Below are 21,597 nucleotides of genomic sequence, written 5' to 3'. Positions count from 1 at the left end.
CTGAGAACTAGGGGATATTTGAATAAAATATTGAAAAGATTTAAAGAATGACTTATTATATTATCCTGAAAAAAAAACATAGTTACTGGAATAATAAAAGGCACAGGAATTGCTAGTCTATATATGGCCAAATATGTTAATTATGATGAATCTATAAAGAAAAAAGCATGGTATATATATCTTAGGGTTTATAAAGTTTATCATTGTTTCCCATATACTTTTAATTCGTGTATTTATTTAGAACTAAAATAATTATTTTGATAAGCACGAAAATCAGTAAAACCTCTCAGGAAACTATTCGAATGTGGCAGAAGATCGTGCGAAACAAGCACAAGGGGAAGCCATATCCAATTTGCCTTGATTTTGATATTATGCCTTCCATGAGATCAAATGTAATAATAATAAGACAACAGAAAAGGATTTTTGTGTCAAAGTGATTAAAGAATTATAATTATTAATTAATGAGATATTACAACAAAAACTAGGTAAATGGAAAGAAAATAATACTAGACAAAAATATAATCTCGAATTTATAATTTCAACTATGAATAATTTAAAATATTAATAACTAATAATTATGATTTAATTTCATAAATTATTTATTATTTGAAAATTTGAAAAGGAACTATTAATGTTAAAATAAATGGAAAATATGCCAATAGAAAGACAAAAGATTTCATAGGGAAATATGGCATTACTTAAAAAGCTTTAAAACTTGAAAAACAAAAATGGATGATTGATATCATAAATCAAGATATTACATCAAATGACACTTAATATACAAATAAATAGTATATAAAAAATGTATGAAAAGAATATTATAGATTTAGTAATATATTAATTATTCTTAAAATTGAATAGATTATTTATGGACTGTTAACAACACTAACTTTGTTGAATAATATATTTCAATTATTTTAAATTTGAACTCTTAATGTTCTTGATGAAAAATTTACAGAAATATAAAGAAATATATGTTTGGAGCATTTGGAAAAAACCAGTGATGATACCAGAAATAATATCAGAAAACAACTATCAAGCAGTGGACTCAAGCAAAATTGATACCACTGATTTATGCAACAGCTACAGACAGGTGTGAATACAGAAACAAATATAAATGAAGCTAACAAAAAAGAAAAGAATTGGTGATTGAGTGAAGGCTCCTTAGGTTCTCTGGGTATTGATGAAGAAAGGCAAATAAAATGTTAGCATTTGCTTATTACATACATTTGTCTCATGCTCAGTAAATTTTCAAACTCTGATTTGTGGAATTATTTGAATAAACTATAAAGAACAATACAGTTTATCATCAGATATTAATAAGATATGGATGAGTATTAAAGATGTCATGTTACAAAGTGCAAAAGCAATGATCCCTCATAATCTACAATAGGAGATAAATAATGATTGATTCGTTCTAACCCCACCTCTTTCAGCCCTGGCAAAAAACCTAAATATATAATATTTTCAGGTTTATTCCTTTCTGATCTTGGAAGATTACAAATAGATGCATAAAGAGCACCAGTACTGTGTTGTGTGTAAGTAAATGGTTAATAAGATCAAAAATGATAATAATATGTCTAAAAAGCAATCAGCTCTACTGACTCATACTATAAATACAAATGTGGAGATTGAAACTTATGTATTCAACCTGCAACAAATATTTAAATTGGCATGTAATGACCAACATCAAACATCAGAAATAAATTCAGCAATTATATCAAATTCATTAATAAACATAACAAAGTGGAGGAAGTACCAGAAATTTACTTATTAGTTTATATATTAATATGACTTAGTTCATTATACATTATTAATCATTTTGCTAAAAATTACTACTAATTATTTAATTATAATAAGCTGGAATGCCAATGATTTCAGGCTGATAGTCCAAAACTGGTAGTTTGTGAAAAATCTGGTCGATATAAAATTAAATTTGTTATTGAGTAACTTTTTTATTTTATTTCCTATTTTTAAAACTTGGAATAACAAATGGGCTATGCACATTAAATAAGTATGGTCAAGCACATTTAACATCATTAAAAAATATAGTTCAAAAGTGGAAAATGTACTAATAGACTAATAGAAGATTATCACAGGTCGAAATGCTAAAAATCGGCAAAAAAAATGGCGCAAAAAGCAGTGGCTATTCTTGGCTATTCTTAGCTATTCTTAGCTATTCTTGGCTGTTTTTGGCTATTTGCGAATTAACCTATACTATTTGTAAATAGTTTATATAAATTTGCGAATAGTTTATGCAATTCTAGCCATTTTTTTTGCTTGTTTTTGGTCATTTGACGTGTGTATATCAATAAATGGGCTTTGATGATTCAAAACAACCAAACTAAAATGTTAAATAGTTTATTGAACTGACAGTCTGACACTAAGGAAAAATTGTGTTTGACTATTTTAAATACAAAGATAAAGATACTAGATAAATAAATTTGATCACTGATCTGAATAAGATTTTAGATAAAAGTGCAGAATAATACATAGACATTTAATAAAAGCATAAACATGGATTTGATACCATACAACCAGATAGGATTCCTTACTATGAACCTATTGCATTGATTAATGACAACATATACACAAATATAATGAGAGAACTAGAACAGGATGAATGGCTCAATACTTTAAAAGAATGCAATGATAAATCTGCACCTGGACTATCAAATATTGGATACAAATTGATCAAAAAAACAGGCATCAAAGCTCATGATTTTTTCCAATGATTCACAAAATCATCTATCAATCACACTAATCTTTCCAAATGAATGGACCACTTTGCAAAATTTTTCCATTCCCAAAAGCAATATAGGCTGAACAACACTAAACTGATTCTCTAATAGAATGTCTAAGGAAACTTTTTGCCAAGCTTATCATAAAAAGATTTAGCAACAACTGCATGGTCTAACTCAACATACTGAAAAGCTCAGAGTTAATATACCTATTTATGTCATAAATAATATTATAGATTTGGAATGCAGCAGGTCCCTTAGTCACCATCCTAAGACTGCAAGAACTATCATATTTAAGATGATTTATTTTACACATATTCTAGTATTCTACTTGCACAGAAAAAATGATTAATCAACAGTGCACATATGGGGAAGTCAATTATATTAGTATAGCATGGCATCTTATTAATTGTATAGATTCTAATATTCATATTAATAAACTCATAAATGTGCTGTGATTAAAAATAAATATGGTGTTGTAATATCTGATAAATCATGGGCATATCTTCATAATTGGAGTACCTAAATACAGCCCCATTATCATTACTGTCAGATAAACCAAACATACCATCAGAATGTAACTTCAATAAAAAAAATTCAATATAATATTTATCAATCAATATTAAATCAAATGTAAGTAAAACTCATATTATATTTATATTTATTATGTATTTTGTAAATACTGTATATTGATTTTAAATTAATACTTTGTATATAGGAAGGAGACAGATAATAACAAGATTATTATGATTTATATTTTTAAGATATTTATTAGACTATTATACAGTATTTATATAGGAAACTTAATAATCATCCACCATCACTGTAGTAAGTACAACTCTAAAGAATCTGAAATCTGAAAATGGAAAGAAAGCACTGTTGTAAAGATATGTTAAAAAATTTATTTAAAAAATTAATAATCTATATATTAAATGAAAGAGGACATTTAAGGAATTTAAATCATCTTAAGTTTTTTTAGCATTAACAGTTTATACTTTACATGACTTGCAATATTTTTTTTATACATGACAAAGATGGACAGACCTTCTACATTACTCTATTGATATTATTTTAATATTATTATTGCGGTTTTATTTTTTTTATTTTTGAATATCAATGGATAAAACAGTGTAAAAAAACAAATTCAAATTGAAAAGAAAAATAAACATTATAAATAGGTATAATAAGTAGATTTAGTGATATATATTTTAATATGAAAAATCATTACAACAAGCAAAAGAAAGTACATTTATAAAAAGTAATAATACCAAGAATTGAATATCAAACACAAACAATAGTTTCATTATAATATAAGGAAAAATATTTACCTTGGTAAACATAATTATAATTATTTCATAGTTTTAAAAAGTAATCTAGTAAAGTTTTATTACCCATTTTTATAATATTATTCACATTTTACATTTGTTATTAAAATCTTCAATAATTTTACATTAGTTATTTATTTCTCTAAGCAACTCATTTAATTATCATTTCTATATAATAATAATATACCAATATAATACAATTGTTATATTTACTATTTGTAAATATTAAATTATAGGATTAAGCAAAAATCTACAAAATATATGAATAGAAAAGTTAATTGAAAGAAGACAAAGAATGGGCTGGAGATAAATATTCACAAGCAAAAAACTATTTTGCAAAAACATAGAATAATATTGAATGAAGAAGAAGTCTCTGATATGGCCCTCTCTTTATATTAGTTGTTGCTTTGAATTTTTTATCTCTAATATTTAATAATTTAATTTAATAGTTTATTTATATAATTATTACAAAATTTAAATGAATAAGTAGGACTCTCTTCTGTTGATCACATGACCAAATTTTTTGGAGAGAAAAATAATATATTTCATTTCAAGTGACTGTAACAAATATTCAACTATGGAAAGTTTTATTTCATTAAATTTTGCAAATTTAACTTATTATATCATAAAGACTCTTCCATTTTTCCTCTGAGAAAATCAATTCTCAGTTTAGTTACAATAAACTTAAAAAGGTGCTATACAAATCCAATATACAAGTAATAAAAGGAATGATCTTTAATGATCTTATCCAGTCCTCCTAGTGGAAAATGGTTTATTACAAAGTCTTCATTTGATTCAAATGGAAAACAGTATTTACCTGAACAAATACTAGATGATATTTTTCTTGAATTATATGTTTAAGTATAAATTGAGGTTAGAAATGAAAAAAAAAATTATTCTGGATTATTATCAACATATTCATCCAATATTTGGTCATAGGAAGAAGAAGAGAAGGATAAATCTGGTATGTCTTAAGAAGAATCCTGGAATGCTTAAAAAATGGTTATACGAAGAGATGAGAAAATTGTTAAGCTGGAAGAGGAAATATGTCAACTTCCAAAAGCTAATGTACAATTAAAGGAAGATAAAGAAATAGCTGAATATAATAAAGAAAATAAATATTCTCAGATGGAGGCTATTTTACACAACTGAAATATGGAATAATAATAGATGACAAGAGAAAACAGATGCTAATTATAAGAATCTTATGACTTTACCAATGTTGGATATTTTAGATTGTAATTTTCTGAATATTATTAAACATGATACCTCTTGTCTTTTATATCATGGAACTATGGAAACTAACAAGCATATATGAAGTTGCTCTGTGTTACTTTCTCACATTTTAAATACTTTCATATAGCTTGCCAAGATTGCAAAAGAAATTCTCATTAAACATATGGATAAACTTTCCTTATATATCACAGATTCAATTGAATATTCTAGTATTTTCAAGTGGATGTTCAAGGACCTTTCCATTTCTGTTGAAGCTTTATTACTTCTCCATTCTTATATTTCTGAAGACTTATATCAATCCTTTAGATTCATTTTAACACCACTGTAGCTGCTTCTAAAGCCCACCTAGATTTTAGGAAACTTTTCTTACCTATTGTTAAACAAAATATTTGGAAATTATTACAAAAATTTTTAAAATCAAAATACATTCTAATGAAGCAAAAAGCTATCTGGAAAATCCCAAAAATTTTTCATAGATTTCAGAAATAAGTTTAACCAATTTGCAATAAGCAATATGATTAGTGGGATTTACTGAGTACATGTTCTATAGCATGAAAATACTGGCAAGTTCAACACAATATTATGAAATAAAGTTTTAAATGATACTGAAATGCTTAAACTATATTTCTTATTTCATGCTACAAATTATAAACATATCTACAACTACTGCTTTCAACTTTCCAATGGGCAAACTTCATTACTCTTGGCAGGTTGTTCCAACCCAATGGTCACTTAAAGACTTCTCTACTTGGATTACTGTTAATTTTCCTTCTGGTACTACTAACTTAAAAATAATAATAACCATATTTTCTATAATATGCTATACCTTCTGGATTCTGATTTCTTGGTATTAACTGAAATTCACAATATGGTTTCCAATCTGATAAAGTAGGAAAAAAAGGTAAGCATCTTTAAATTTTGGTGTGTATTTGATAATATATTTTATTGGTTGCAGATTTTCACTTGAAGCTTTAGGTTTTTAGTTATAGTCGTAGTTATATAGAATATATTTACAAGCATTAAGGATTCTGTTTTGGGTTCTTTTATAAAGGTCTACTAATTCTGGAGGAGACCTTCCTTTATAGCACAAAGAATTTTTCTTAACAGCTCCTAGCACCAATTACTCTCCCTTTTTACATCCTATTTTAATATATACATATACATATATATGCATTTTTTTTTTTACATTCCCTTCTATTCTGGTCATATTTCCATTTTCCTATTTATTATATTTACTGAGTATATTTCCCATATACTCACCTTTTCTCTCTTTCTTCTTTTTAGAATAAAACATGAAAAAATCCAAATCTCCTTCTTTCTCTCCTATACCAATGCCAGCACCAGCAATATCAGCACCAGCACCAGCTTTACCAATAACAACTACTGCAGCAATAGCAACAACTATATCACTATCAAGGAAAAGAAAAATGGATAACATAATGAAGATTGCCTTGCTACTTTCTCATCATTCTGATTCTTCATTAGATATTTTTAAGATCCTGGAGTTGAATATTTCAGAGTTGAATGCTAAGATCATTTTATAAGAATCAACAAGATCATATAAAAGTTCAAAACATTTATATGTTAATTCTGAATGTGCTGTATCAGTTCCTAGAGAAAGTGTTCATCTTAGAACTACTTGTGACAGCATCTTGCCCAACTTTGGATAAACACTTTTTACAAATATTTTCCTATGCTCAGCAACTCCAGTCATCAAAATTATGGGTTATTCACTTTTACAAAAGGATAATCTATTAACTAAACCTCATTGGTCTAGCAAGGAACTCCAACAAAAAGGTCTTAATGTTGTCCATTTCTGGTATTATAAAGAATTTAAAAATTTCAGAATGAGTGCAAGGTTTTCTAATACTTCCAACACCATTGAGAGGATCTCTGATCATCAAATTTTCCCTTAAAATATATATATATTAATACTAATATTTTTTTTTTAATGAAATCTATTTAATTATATCATGTATTTAAAATAAATGTTTGATCATCATTACTTTTCCATTTATGAATACTATTATTGTATAATAAGGCTTATAGCATTAAATTTACATTCCAAATTATTAAGAAAAGTCTATTTCTATTTTAATATCAGCAGATTCATTACTAATGAATTAAATTCATAAGAATTAATATAATTAATAAATGTTATTAATCATAAAATTTTAGGTGAAAATAGGAAATTTATGGTAGGGTAAAGGATTTTTAGTGATATTAGGGACTTTTGAGTTATGTTTCTGGCAGAAGGCACCAATTTGTTAAGTCAGTTCTTTGATATTTATAAAAATAAACAATGTGCAAAGGGTAAGCAGAAGGATTATAATAATACAAAAACTACACAACAAATCCAATTAAATGTGAATAAGGTATGGCTCTACACTAGCTCATACAATCAGACACAAATAAAGGATTAACAAAATTAAAGTGTTTCCTTATACTATAACTGAAGAGAAAATTCTCACTATTATCTGCAGCAGGACAGAATTTTATTTATTACATATATTGATATAGCAGATATAACAAATAAAATAATGAAAAAAAGTAAAAATCATGGTGATAAAAAAGCTGCCAAATTAATGTTAAAAAAGAGTAAAAATTATGGTAATAAAGAAGTTGTAGAAGTAATAAATGAAAAAAGTAGTGATGATGATAATGACTGTGATGATGATGATGATGAATTGGTGGGTAAGATGGAAGAAACATAATAAATAAAATAAATTTATATAATCTAATATTTAAAAACACTGCAATCATATGGGTGTTATGTTTAGACTACCACATAAATAACCATTTACAATTGTGTGACCACATTATGTACAAAAGTACTGATCTTGATATTTATATATATAACACGTCAAAAATAATTACGCATTTGTTTTTTTTAATAATTTTTTTCATATCATTTCCTTTCTCCTTTTTCTTTGGGTATTGAAGAAAAAAAAAGAAAAAAAAGCACAGTGAAAAAATGAAAAAGAGAAACAAAGGAACAAAAAGAAAGAAACAAAAAAAAAAGAAGAAAAGAAAAAGAATTTAGAAATGAATTTAGAAAATGAAAAAGAAAACAAAAAAAGGAAAGAACCCACCTGTATGTGAAACTGAAATGCCAAAGCACTGAAGTAGCCAAAGAAAGAACTGGGACCTAAGAGAAAATAAGTTAAAATGAAGTGAAAATAAAAAAAAAACAAATATAAACAAAGAGAAAAACCCACCTTAAAACCTGAAATGTGGAACTGAATACCAAAGCGCCAAAGTTTTCAAAGAAAGAACTTGGACCTAAGAGGAAAGAAGAGTTGGTTAGAATGAAAAAAATGAAAAAAAAGAAACAAAACAAAAAAAATGAGAAAAAAAGACATACCTTTGAGCCGAAGAGCCAAAATGCTAAAAACCGGGACCTAAAAACAGAGAGAAGAGTTGGTTAGAACAAAAGAATGTAAAAGAAATGAAATGAAACAAATAAAAAAATGAAAAAAAGTTGTACCTTCAAACTGAAGAGCCAAAATGCTAAAAAATTGGTTCTAAGAAAAGAGAAGAGTTGGTTAAAATAAAAGGAATGAAAAGAACAAAGAAATGAAATAAAAAAAAATGAAAAAAAAGACGTACCTTTGAGCTGAAGAGCCAAATGCTAAAAAACTGGGACCTAAGAATAGAGAGAGTTAGTTAGAATGAAAAGAACAAAAAAGCAACGAAACAAAACAAAAAAAGTGAAAAAAAGACTTACCTTTGAACTGAAGAGCTGAAATGCAAAAGAACTGGGATCTAGAAAGAAACAAAATTAGAATAAAGTGAAAACGAAAAAAAGAGAACAAAAAACAAGAACCCACCTGAAATTCTAAAGCGCTGAAGTTGCTGAAGAGCTGAGAGCAAAGATGAAATGAATATATTTATCCGCGAATTAATTACAGTTTTGACATTACATCTGTAAAAATACTGATGCAATGCCATATTGTATTTTTACAGTCGTATTGAATTTATACAGCCGAAATTGCCAAATTTATCAAATTGTCGATGATTTATGCAAATCTGGCACAGGAAAGTTAGATTATCAGACAGATTGCATAGTACGAATCATCTGATGATTTCTTTTTTTGCTGTATTAAAGATTTCTGGACAAAAATTATGACTGGGTTTTTGTAAAGAACTAAGGAGGGTCTGGACAGGAAGTTTTTTTTTAAAAAAATGTTAATAGTTTATTTTTTTTCATTTTGTAGGGTTGCTGGACAATAAGCATGATTGGACTCTTTGAAATTGAAGTAAGGAAGGACTGAAGAAAGGTCCATTTTAATAAATTTATTTATTTTTTCTCTATTGTAAGGTTGCGAATGAAAAACATAACTGGACTTTAGGAATTTAGGTGAGGGAGGGGGCTGAGGGGAAGGTTTTTCATTATTTTTTTATGTTAATAAATTTAACTAATTTATTTTTTACTTTTTGTAGTAATGCCAAATGAAAAACATGAACAGATTTATAATTAAGGTAAAGGAGGACCAGTGAAAGTTTTTTGTTAATTTTTTCAATGAATTTAATTAATTTAATTAATTTTTCTTTTTTGTAGGATTGCCGGATGAAAAAATATGACTGGACTTTTGTAATCAAGGTAAAGGACTGGGAGAAGGGTTTGTTATTTTTTTTTTGATAAATTTAATAATTTATTTTTTTTTTATGTAGAATTTCCAGAAAAAAAATGATGACCAGAATTTTATAATTGAGGTAAGGGAGAACCAAAGAAATCTTATTTTCTTTTTTTCTTAATAGTTTTGACACAGTTACATCATGTTGGAAAAAATTTGTTTATTATTTCTAATAAATAAAAAAATTATTTATAAACCATTTAATAAAGTATTTTTTATTAACTTTTACATGTAATTTAATAATACAATGTAATTCACAGAGAAGTATAGAAACGAAATTAGAATGGAGTTAAAGAACAAAAAAATCCCTTTCATCTAAAAAAAAAATAATTTTTTTTTTTTCGTTTTAATCCAATATTTAAAAAAATTTTTTACTTTTCATTTCTTTCCCTCATTGGCAGTCCCTTTTGTTTAAAAACTAAGTCATTTTTTTTTTCCCTTATTGGCCATTTCTTTCATAATTTAATAATATTTTAAACACTAACTGTTAACGTAGTTAACAGGTGAATCCTAGTTTAACTAATAAAATAAATATAGTAGATATAACAAATAAAAAATATATATTACATTTATCAGCTATGATTTTTGTGACATATCATACATCTATGATATTTGTGATATAGATTGTCTCTTGTTTTGCAAACTTAAAATGATTGATGATTACATGACAATACCAATGAATCATGCTCATTGTAATAGACACTCTGGTGCTCATCCAATATATTTTAAATATATGTGTCTGCAAGCGGCTTCTTTCTGGAATCATAATAATAGGGCTGATCTTATAATTTTATTAGCCTCCTCAAATTTCTTACATAGTGGTTCAGTGCTACAACAGATTAATACAAGCTTATTCTGACCTTTACTTTTTCTAATAGAAATATTACTTTTCATGTATAGTTTACCTACTACTAGATAGATATAAGTGCGTATTTTTTTTATTATACCACTCACTGTCTAATTTTGGTTGGGTTATTAGATAGTTGTCTTTTTAATTCTAGTTAGGGCTCATTTCAAGGGACTTGTCCTTTGTTGGAGGTGAAGTTTCTATATTGTGTTTCTTTATATATTTTTAAAATAGCTTCTAATAATCAATATAATAATACTCCTGACTATCCATAAAATAAATAAATAAATAAATAAATAAGGATCTTTTGATGATAATAATGATGATAAATAGTTAATTCAGGTAATTTTGATAATAAGTATGAGAACAATACTTTTTAACTTTATATTTGAATAATTAATAAACTTTTTTAAATGGATAATTATATTTAATTACATTCAAGATTTTTTTTTTTATAGTGGTTACATTCAAGATTGATATAATTATCTATAATTATTTTTTTATAAATATATTATATAAAAATTTATAAATTTATGTAAAAATATTTTATACTTAAATTTATATAATAGTTAGCATTAATTGCTAATTTACTGTGCTATAAAAAAATTTCTTTAAATAATACAATTTGCATGTTTCATTTATAATTAATTCAAATATCCACTATGCTGGAAACATGCCCTTGCCAAATTTCTATCAATTATTATACATGTAAAATCTAAACCCTACACAGGCTCTTGTATAGAATCCTGATTTTGACATTAATAATTCTTGCTCAATCTATGCAATAATGAAATACTTACTGTAAGCTTAAAAACATGAAATTAATTACAAATAAAAAAAATACATATTAACAGCATGCAGGATTGTAGTCTGGTAAATATGGTGGTAGAAACTCAAGATGAACTAAATAGTACTGGGGAATGGATTCATTTTTGAAAAAATTAATGAAATTATTCAATACAAAACTTTGTAACTAAAAAAAAAAATATCTATACCAAAATGTATTTAATAAAATACTCGTAATTATCAGTATTCACCTTATTATAGAGGTGAAATTGACTGGTCTATAACATTACGATTTATTAGTAATCATAGCGAATTTTCCTTTTATCAATGTAGAAAAGAAAAGTCAATGGTATCACAACTGATATATGTCCTAATGATTTTTGTGAAGATTGGGATCATATTTGGACGTGCGAAACAAATAAAATAGAAATTGATAGTTTAATTAAGAAATCAATTTGTGAATACAAACAAAAGCTCTCAGATGAAAAAAAGAATGATGAATTAAATATCCTAAACAAAATTGTTTTTGAGTTTATTAAAATTTTAGACCAACCATCGTTAATATTGATAGGAAAAAACGTACATGGGAATTATTGAGAGAAGCTTATAATGATAATTTTAATAAAATTTCAAAAAGTAAGGACGCAAGGAAAATTATAGAAAAATTTATGGATATTTTGTTACGGAAAAATACGATCAATTATATGGAATAAAAGATGTGAAATAATCACAGAAATCGAGAAAGAACAGGGTTTGGTAAAGAAAGATTTAAAGAAAAAGAGGAAAAATCTGATTAGAAAAAGATCATGATTTGGAGGATGATGGAAAAATAACTGAAAATAAAAAAACAAATGAAAATGTTAAAAGACAAAAAAAGATTAAATAAAAAAATTAAATTAATAATGAAGGATCGATTGATAGGATCACCGAAGGGATTTCTATAAAAAAAAGATTGGCATACAACAGTTAAAATAGTCTAATAATTAGATATTAGTTTAGATTGATTAGTTTAGATTTATTTAGTAATAGAAGATATTATAAAATTTTATAATATTTTTTAGATGGTTTGATAATTTGTAATTAAATTTTTATAGATATTATCAAATTAATAAACGCGTTACTATTTTAAATAAAAAAAAAATTTCTTAGTTAATTAGTCTAAAACAACGGTACAATTTTATGGATGAATCCTTCTAAATAATGCTCACTGGGTCAGTTCTGAACCGATACTATTGAAAAACTGAGTTGAATAGAATCAAACCGAAAAATCGTTTCGGTTTTATGTATCAAAATTTATTAAAATCGATTTGGAAGTTATACATATATTTGACTAAATAAGGACAAGTGTAAATTGCAAATGATAAAATATAAAATCCATGAAAAGGCTCAGTTCTATTCGATAATAATAAACTGCAATCAAAATTTCTCCATGAAAATATTTGTAATAAAATGCCTAGAACTATTAAAGTTGTTAGAAAAGAAATAAGTTGCAAATAATAATCATACAAATGATAACTGCTATAGTAACAAAAATATAACATAGTATAGGAATATTAAACAAAAAGAAATTAATTTTCCATTTTATTTTTTCATATGTAGAATTTTGAAATAAAAAAAACTATAAAAAATACATAGTAACGGTAATAGTAAATATGATTTGGAAATGAAAAAATGATTATATCAGTTAATTCGAAAAAATTGATAATGACTTTAATGAGGCCGCTTCCTTTGTCAGTCATTTTCCCGTTTCCATTCAGATCTGTAAAAGTTCCAAGGTTTATAATTTATGATTGGACCATCTTTTAAAATTGCTTTATAGACACTCCCAAACCCACTATGAGCAATAAGTTCTAGCATTCAATCCATTCAATAAATTTGTACGAATTATCTGTGTTGAGTTGTGAATTTTGAATAGCTCATTGAGATTTGAGTCACCACTGATCCAATGTGCGAAATTATCACGGAAATGTACTACGGTTTACAATAATCTATACTAACTTCAGTATAGATAAATATAATAAGATATATTTAACCGCATTCACGACATTTATCATCGCAGTCAATATACTTTTAAAGTCAATATCGCCCTCAATATTATCCTCATAGTCATTGTCAATCATGATTTATCAATTCTATGATTAAAATGAAATAAGTTATTGCAAGTATAAATAAAAGAAATAAAAGAAACAATTTTACCTTCGTAATTTAATGAAATCAAAATAATTATTCGAATATCGAAGTAGATGAGTGGATGAGGAATAATACTTATTCTATTAACATTAATAGTTGTGCGCGTTGTGACCGTTGCGTTGATTACACATCGTCACACGATCAATTTCACGTGACAATGAAAATTAAGATCTCTTTGTTAAATGTAAATTCAAATTATATCTGTTCTTCGTTAATCTGAACGTTTAAAGACATAATTTCAAAAAAATAATGATAATAAAGATTCATATAACAATCTAATCTGTTATTCTATTCAATTTTTTTTTTATCGAAATATCTTCAACAATCCTTTTGAGATACTCTTAAAGTTTCGCTAATTATCAGAAATTTCAATCAGTATATTTATTTAGGTGATATTTAATATTTATATACATTTTGCAAAAAATTTTGACGTTATTATTATGGTTAGACTCACGTTCTTGATTCACGTTAATTTTTTTTTATTATTAATACGTCAAAATATGGATTCTTTTTTATATAAGTCAAATAATAATAACAGAGATTTTGAACAATATACTAAATAAATTAAATAAATAGACTATGTATACATGAAGTTAGTCACTATAATAAATAAACTTTGGAGTTCGTTACAATAAAATGATAGAATGATCATAATATTTATTACGTTACTGTGGTATTCTTTTTTTGCTAATATTAACTAATCTGCCTTTATAATCAAATATATGAGGCCCAGATTCTTTATACTAAACCTCTTTTTGCAACATATACAATAACCACATTTTGTACAATACCCATCTGAGCTTCAATAAGATGACCGGCACTTACAATATGAATTATTACAATATTCACATCAAAGTTGAATCTATTTTACAAAATAAAACAATAAAAGAATATTATAAAATAATAAAATGATAAAATGATTCCCTATGAAAAAAAATCATCCAATTTTTGTACAATATTTGTTCAAGTCCGTGTGGAAATTGTACAATTATTGCAGATTTTTGGATAAAAATAGTTATGAAGTTTTTCAAAGCATATTAAAAGTATGCAATTTTTGTACAACTTAAATTTAGGATATAGAAAATGTTCAATTTTTGTGTGATTTTTATACAACTTAAATTTAGGATACAGAAAACATTCAATTTTTGTACAATAAAAATTGTGATTATTGTACAACTTGAAAATAGACTTAAATTTAGGATACAGAAAGCAATTTTTGGGTAATCCTATTATACCTTACCTGTATGGTTACATTTGACCACTTTTAGGGTTGAATAGACCACTTTTAACCATTACAAATAGATTTTCCTAAGTAAAGTGATTTATGCAGTAAGGTTACACAAAATTCAACCGCATATTTGCTTATAAACGGGCATCTTCTAGACCCATTGGTGAAATTTTTGTATCATCTTGTAACTAAAAAAAAGGCAAAAACTTTTTATTAGGTTACACAATTAGTTCTGACCGGAATTATAATTTGGCCAGAATTATGCAGTAAAAATCAACTCTTAAAATTATATATGTTAGTCACGTGATCTGATCGTCAAAATAAATATGATGACGCGTAATGTTTTTGTTTGTTTTTTTTAACCTTTTAACTTTTCTTCAACTTTCTTTTAAAATATCAGGTAAGAAAAACTTGTGTTCTTTATCTTTTTATTTTCCTAACTTTTTACATTTTAATGTTACTAACTTGCTTTCTTCACTAACTTCATACTTTTTTTTTATTACTAATACTAATAATTTACTTTTTAACACTACTAATTTGCTTTCTTCACTAACTTCATACTTTTTTATTACTAACACTAATAATTTACTTTTTAACACTACTAATTAGCTTTCTTCACTAACTTCATACTTTTTTATTTAATACTAATAATTTACTTACACTAATAATTTACTTTCTTCTTTGATACTACTAATTTACTTTCATGTTACTATGCTAACATACTTTATTTTATTTTATTTTCTTACAAATTTTTATATTTATGATTATATCAAATTTAGTATTTTATTTATGAAATATTGTGTATATTTTTTATATTTTAAGTCAATAAAAATTCATAATTTTACTTTATAAATTGCCTGTTATTACTGTAAAATTTAACCTATAATTCCTAAAATATGACCTAAAATTTGGCTCAAAAATCACACAATAATTGTATAAATTCAGGTCAAAAATAGGATAATTATTGAATGAATTACCATGCAATAATTGTGTGATTTATTGCAATTTTTAGCACAATTATTGTATGGTCAAATATACAGAAATCGTAGTGAATTTAATTGAATGATTTTTCAACAAAAATCACACAGACTTTTTTTATAGGGATTATATAAGCTTTTTCTTACTTCAGTATTACATCCTTCAGCTCGTTATCTGCATTCTTCTTTATAGTTTTATTTTTCAGTTTCATCCTGCCTTTCGAGTTCTTTAAGTGGCTTATCTACAAAAAAACTTCTTAAAAGACAGTGAAAATGCCCGGTGTTGAAAGTGTATGTTGTCCAGAATGTTGTATAGTCACGTAAACGGGTTGCAAAAGCTGAATAGGGACTGGAGGATACCACCCAATACAACCTACCTTTAGGCTTGTTTTCTTCGGAGTTACATTTTTTGGTTTGGAAAGGATGTCTGGCCAACTCTACTTTAACATATGGCAGATCTTTGAGAGTTGTTTTTTTATTTTGAAATTTGGAAATACTTTCATCATACATGAGCAGCAGTTGATCAAAATCTGATATTGTCAAGTCAAAGTCTTTTAAAACGTTGACTAATAGTTTTGTACATATTTGTTCATTGGGTTTACCAGTCTCTTTGCATAAAACTTTATTATCCACCTCCAGGCTAAGTATTTCTGCTACTTCACACCAACTCTTGAACTCTTGATCCCTTTCGTTCATCTTTCGTAACACAACAGATCTTAATTTTGCAATCCAATCTTGATTTTGCTTATCAAGTTCTTTAAGTTGCTTATCTACAAAAACTTCTCAAAAGTCAGTGAAAATGCCCGGTGTTGAAAGTGTGTGTTATCCAGAATGTTGTACGAGCAACAATTTAACAATTATAATTAATTTTGTATAGTACGTAAACGGGGTTGCAAAAGCTGAATAGGGACTGGAGGATACCACCAATACAACCTACCTTCAAAAAACTTTCTCTACTTTTCTTTGTTTTTCTTTCAGTTCCTTTTCTAACAGTTTTTCTAGTAATTTTTTTTCTTGCTCTTGTAATTCCTCTTACATAATCTTTGCATTGCTTAAAAAATAGCGGGCTTTTTTGAGCCATTTTTTTTTGAAAGAAGCATAATAAAATATTTCTATATATTGTTGAAATCCGTAAATTTTAGTTTGGAGAGAAAAGGGTTTAGGAGAGTTTGAGAGTTAGAGAGTATATATATCAGTACGCGAATTAATAGATTCATGTATTGTAACTTTTATTTATAATTGGCCCATGTCAAAATCTACCCAAATCTAGCAAAAACTCGTTTTTCATTTCTGGGTAGTTTCCACCCTTTTTACTGAAAAGGCCTCATATTTCTTGTATATTAAGAAAAGTAAATTAAATAAATTTTTATATAAAATTTTTTAATTTTTACTTATTTATATATTGTAAAAGTTACATTAGTTAATAACATTAATGTTTTTTTAAAAAAAAATATAAAGTAAATACATACATATATACAATTTTTTTTTCAATCTAAAAAGTTATTCTAAATTCATTCTAATATAAGTAAATTACTTGATCAAAATATATAAGAAAAGTATTATTATTTTTTAAATAATACAGTAGTACTTTTGTGATTCAAGAAATTGGAATATTTAAATAATAAATGTATGTTTGTAATTTTTAATTATTTTTACTTCGCTGGAAATATTAAATAATAAACATATGCATGTAATTTTTAATTATTTTTACTATCTTGCAAAGAAAATTGGAAATATTATATTCCTTCATCCGACCAATACCAAGCAAAAAAGAAATTTTGAATAAATTTTTAAAAGAATTCAGTAAACGTAATTGTGATTGCTATTATAATTGATATTGTAATTATTATAATTGTAATTGTGAATATTAAGAGTTTGAATTCCAAATTCTTTCATTATTCGTTCATCGCGTTCTTTTTCCTCAGCAAGTATCATGTCAAGTTCTGTAACTTCAGCCTTACTATTTAAAGCAGTTTCAGCTTCGGCTATCATAACAGATATTTTACTATTAAGTCTTTTAAGGATAATATCATCATCATCATCATCATCATCATTATTATCAGATGTATTATTGAAATTATTGCTCATTTTTGAAGATGATTTGCGACGTACAAATCTACAGCCATGACGAACACGGAATTGTCTTCGTCGTGAGGTTGAATTTGTTGGTGAATATGTTGGTGTTGACTTAGTAATTGGATAATCTTGTTGCGAAGGTGATGTAGAAATTGTAAATGAAGGTTTAGTTTCAGACTGAGTAGTTGGATAATCTTGTTGCGAAAGTGATGTAGAAATTGTAAATGAAGGTTCATTTTCAGTCTGAGTAGTTGGATAATCTCGTTGCAAGGGTGATGTAGAAATTGTAAATGAAGGTTTAGTTTCAGTCTGAGTAGTTGGATAATTTTGTTGCGAAAGTAATGTAGAAATTGTAAATGAAGGTTTATTTTCAGACTGAGTAGTTGAATAATCTTGTTGCGAAAGTAATGTAGAAATTGTAAATGAAGGTTCATTTTCAGTCTGAGTAGTTGGATAATCTCGTTGCAAGGGTGATGTAGTAATTGTAAATGAAGGTTTAGTTTCAGACTGAGTAGTTGGATAATCTTGTTGCGAGAGTGATGTAGAAATTGTAAGTGAAGATTTAGTTTCAGTTGAATTATCGTAAGATGGAGGAGGCTCTTCATCTTCAACAGTTTCTACATTTTCATTCCAAGTAGAAACATCTTTTTTCTTATGGTCATAGACATTTTCATCATCATTATCATCGTAACCATAATTTTGTCTATTTGAATGACTTCCAGTTAATATATTTATAGCATCATCGGCAAAATCGGAAGTATAGGTAGCAAGTTCAACAACTTTATATATAAAGTTTGCGACTATTCCAGGACGTATTTTAGAAATTTCTTGTTGTTGTTGTTGGAAAACTTGTATTGAAGTTGACTGCATTTTGTGTTTTTAGAAAAATTTAGGTATATAGTAATATATATAAGGTTTATTGGAAGAAAGGTATAGTAAAGAGCAACAAAAAAAAATAAAAAAATCGATATTTGTTGCTCCGTGCGATGTATTTTTTAATATATTTTTTGTGTACGAAAGTAACGGATATTGGTAATAAAAAAAAAGAAAATTTTTTTTTTGCGTATTTTTAAAATTTTATATGTATGTATGTATGTGTATATATATATAATTTTTTTTATACATGTATTGGATGATTCAAAAGATGACTCAATATTACACTTTGATCCGATGATAAATTTCACGATAAACCATACAATTATCACACGCCCAACATCTGATGAAAAGATCGGAACTAAATAAGTAATATGAGTAATAATAATTAATAACTTATATGTATATTATATCATATATATTTTATATCACATTATTACAAATAATTATTATTTAATTACCTAAATACAAGTAATATATAATATAACAAGTGTTGAAGAATTTTAACATATGTGATGTTATTAATAAAAAGATTTATAAACATTTCTTGATATTTTCTTTTTTGTTAATTTCGGGTTCAAGAACGAAATGCAAAAATACATGGTTCATTTCATAATAGACCATCAAAGTTTTTTTTTGATAGATGTATAATAGATACGCATAATACAATATGAGTCAAAATTGTAGTATCATCAGATTTCAGATTTTTTGATTGATAAAAAATCATTGATCATCAACAATCAATGAATGTATATTTTATTTAGATTGAGTAAATTTATAAAATAAAATTATATGTATTTAAATATTTTAAAAAACTAGGATAATTGAATAGTGTATTTGATAATTTTATATCTATTTGATTTCATTTCATTTAATATCATCATTTAAGTAAATATTAAAAACACGATATTTTGATTTCCCCATAATAACGGAATCGTTAAATGACACCATAATCTGTTAACTAAAATGCATGAATGTAAAATTGAATGATCCTTTTGGAAATATTTTATAATTTTATATGTTAAAAAGGGAAGTATCAAATTGTTATTACGCCCGATATATTCATTTTTGGAGTGATGATTCCAATATTGTCGCACAATGCGTCAAAATTAATATTGTTATGAAGTCGCAGTAACTAATTGATTTCGCTGACCTCTGGTCAGGAAAAATCACATGATTCTTTTATTTTAAATGATTTAATATGGTACATAAAAAAATATTTCGAAAGAGGGACTCTTTCCGCAAATTTTTGGTACAAATTATTACACGAACATTTTTCAATGGTTCTCTCTAATCAAAGGTCCTATAAAGAGTTTTCTTTATTACAATACAATATTTTTTCAAGATATAATATAAAAAAAATTATAAAAATTATGAAACTTTTTAACATTACCCTAATATTTGAATGTTTTCCCATTTGAAGTCTAACTTTTTGAAATGATTATCTTATTTAAAGTTTTTTAAGGCTACTTTGTGTGTTCATCAGAAATACAGTAGTGATAGAAAAACATCTCGTTGATTTATAAAGTCACGTGTTTCGGTATTAACATTAACGTCATCATTTGTCAATATCACGTTTCTAAAAGCGCTAATTTAAACTCACTAGAAATTTACAATGAAAAATTGATTTAAGTAACAAATAATTTGAACTTTTGAATCATTTTGTATGAAATAAAAAGTAGAAGTAACACACGATTCATTATTTGTACTATGTGTAGAAGCATTCTATATAGAATAATTGCCCTTACACGTGACAGAATAATGATGATTGTAATTCTATGTAGAAAATAATTATCCAATCTCCTGTCGCACTAATTGTCACTCAAGATCACCTTCATACAAATTGCAAGTGATTAGCTGAGTTTATAAATGACCGGGAATCTTCATTTACTTATTGTCTGGCCTCATATAGATAGCCGGGAAATTACTAATTTAAGTTTAAAATAGTTTAGTTTAAAATAGTTAATATTTAATGAGTGACACGCTCCAGGGGATTACCCATGAAATAAATAATACAAATCCAACCAAGTTAGGCTTTAATCATAGGTTTTTGGGCAAAAATTTGCTTAAAATGTTATGGAAATTATCTTAACCATATGTGATTAATCATTGAGAATTTAACCGTAAGATAGACTTTTTAAATAAAATTTTTTATCAAAATTAATTTACTTCTATTAAAAATTTACCTTATTTAAATAAAATGTTTTTTAATGACATTTTACAAAATTATTCTTCTGGTTTTTGTTTTTAACATTTTTAAATTATAATATTTTTTGTAAAATTGGTCTTCCTATTAATAAACTTTTCGGATATCAAAATCGTCTGAAAAAACTTATTATGTATTCATAATAATAGATAGACAACTCATTCGTTGAAGAAAGATATTGCTTTTATTGTTATATGTTAATTTGTTTATATTTTTAAAAAATATCCGCTTAAATTGAAAAAAGGATTCAAATAATAATAAATTTTGTAAATTATCAATTATTTAGATTCAAATCTTACTTTTTATTGTAATTTATACGTAAATTCATTTTTTTTATACCAGTATTTTTTCTAAATTTACAATCTAGTTAATTGATAAAAATGCTGGTACATCATGAACAATTTATTGACAATTATTTGTTTTGCTATTCAATTTCTTTCTTTTTTTTTGTGTATTAATATTGTGATTATATAAT

The 21,597-nt window shown here is 25.8% G+C and overlaps 5 protein-coding genes across 5 annotated transcripts; 3 read left to right on the top strand and 2 right to left on the bottom strand.

Moving 5' to 3' along the window:
- Window positions 1–5,065: 5,065 nt before the first annotated feature.
- OCT59_001716 (uncharacterized protein) lies at window positions 5,066–5,630 on the top strand (the record flags this gene model as incomplete). Its single annotated transcript, XM_066144026.1, has 2 exons — window positions 5,066–5,134; window positions 5,430–5,630. The coding sequence occupies 2 exons, from the start codon at window positions 5,066–5,068 to the stop codon at window positions 5,628–5,630; spliced, it is 270 nt and encodes an 89-aa protein (XP_065995228.1).
- A 964-nt stretch (window positions 5,631–6,594) lies between these two features.
- OCT59_001715 (uncharacterized protein) lies at window positions 6,595–6,846 on the top strand (the record flags this gene model as incomplete). Its single annotated transcript, XM_066144025.1, has 1 exon — window positions 6,595–6,846. The coding sequence occupies one exon, from the start codon at window positions 6,595–6,597 to the stop codon at window positions 6,844–6,846; it is 252 nt and encodes an 83-aa protein (XP_065995227.1).
- Window positions 6,847–10,588: 3,742 nt separating this feature from the next.
- Window positions 10,589–10,798, top strand: OCT59_001714 (uncharacterized protein; the record flags this gene model as incomplete). Its single annotated transcript, XM_066144024.1, has 1 exon — window positions 10,589–10,798. The coding sequence occupies one exon, from the start codon at window positions 10,589–10,591 to the stop codon at window positions 10,796–10,798; it is 210 nt and encodes a 69-aa protein (XP_065995226.1).
- Window positions 10,799–16,162: 5,364 nt separating this feature from the next.
- On the bottom strand, window positions 16,163–17,048 carry OCT59_001713 (uncharacterized protein; the record flags this gene model as incomplete). The annotated part of the gene is made up of 2 exons (XM_066144023.1): window positions 16,163–16,737; window positions 16,889–17,048. 2 exons carry the CDS (start codon window positions 17,046–17,048, stop codon window positions 16,163–16,165), a joined length of 735 nt encoding a protein of 244 aa, XP_065995225.1.
- Window positions 17,049–17,767: 719 nt separating this feature from the next.
- Window positions 17,768–18,913, bottom strand: OCT59_001712 (uncharacterized protein; the record flags this gene model as incomplete). Its single annotated transcript, XM_025309998.2, has 1 exon — window positions 17,768–18,913. The coding sequence occupies one exon, from the start codon at window positions 18,911–18,913 to the stop codon at window positions 17,768–17,770; it is 1,146 nt and encodes a 381-aa protein (XP_025187351.2).
- Between the last annotated feature and the right edge of the window lie 2,684 nt (window positions 18,914–21,597).

The sequence above is a fragment of the Rhizophagus irregularis genome, chromosome 10, assembly GCF_026210795.1.
Source record: "Rhizophagus irregularis chromosome 10, complete sequence".
NCBI lineage: Eukaryota > Fungi > Glomeromycota > Glomeromycetes > Glomerales > Glomeraceae > Rhizophagus > Rhizophagus irregularis.
Note: the sequence above shows the minus strand (reverse complement) of the source record. Positions and strands in the feature narration are given on the sequence as shown.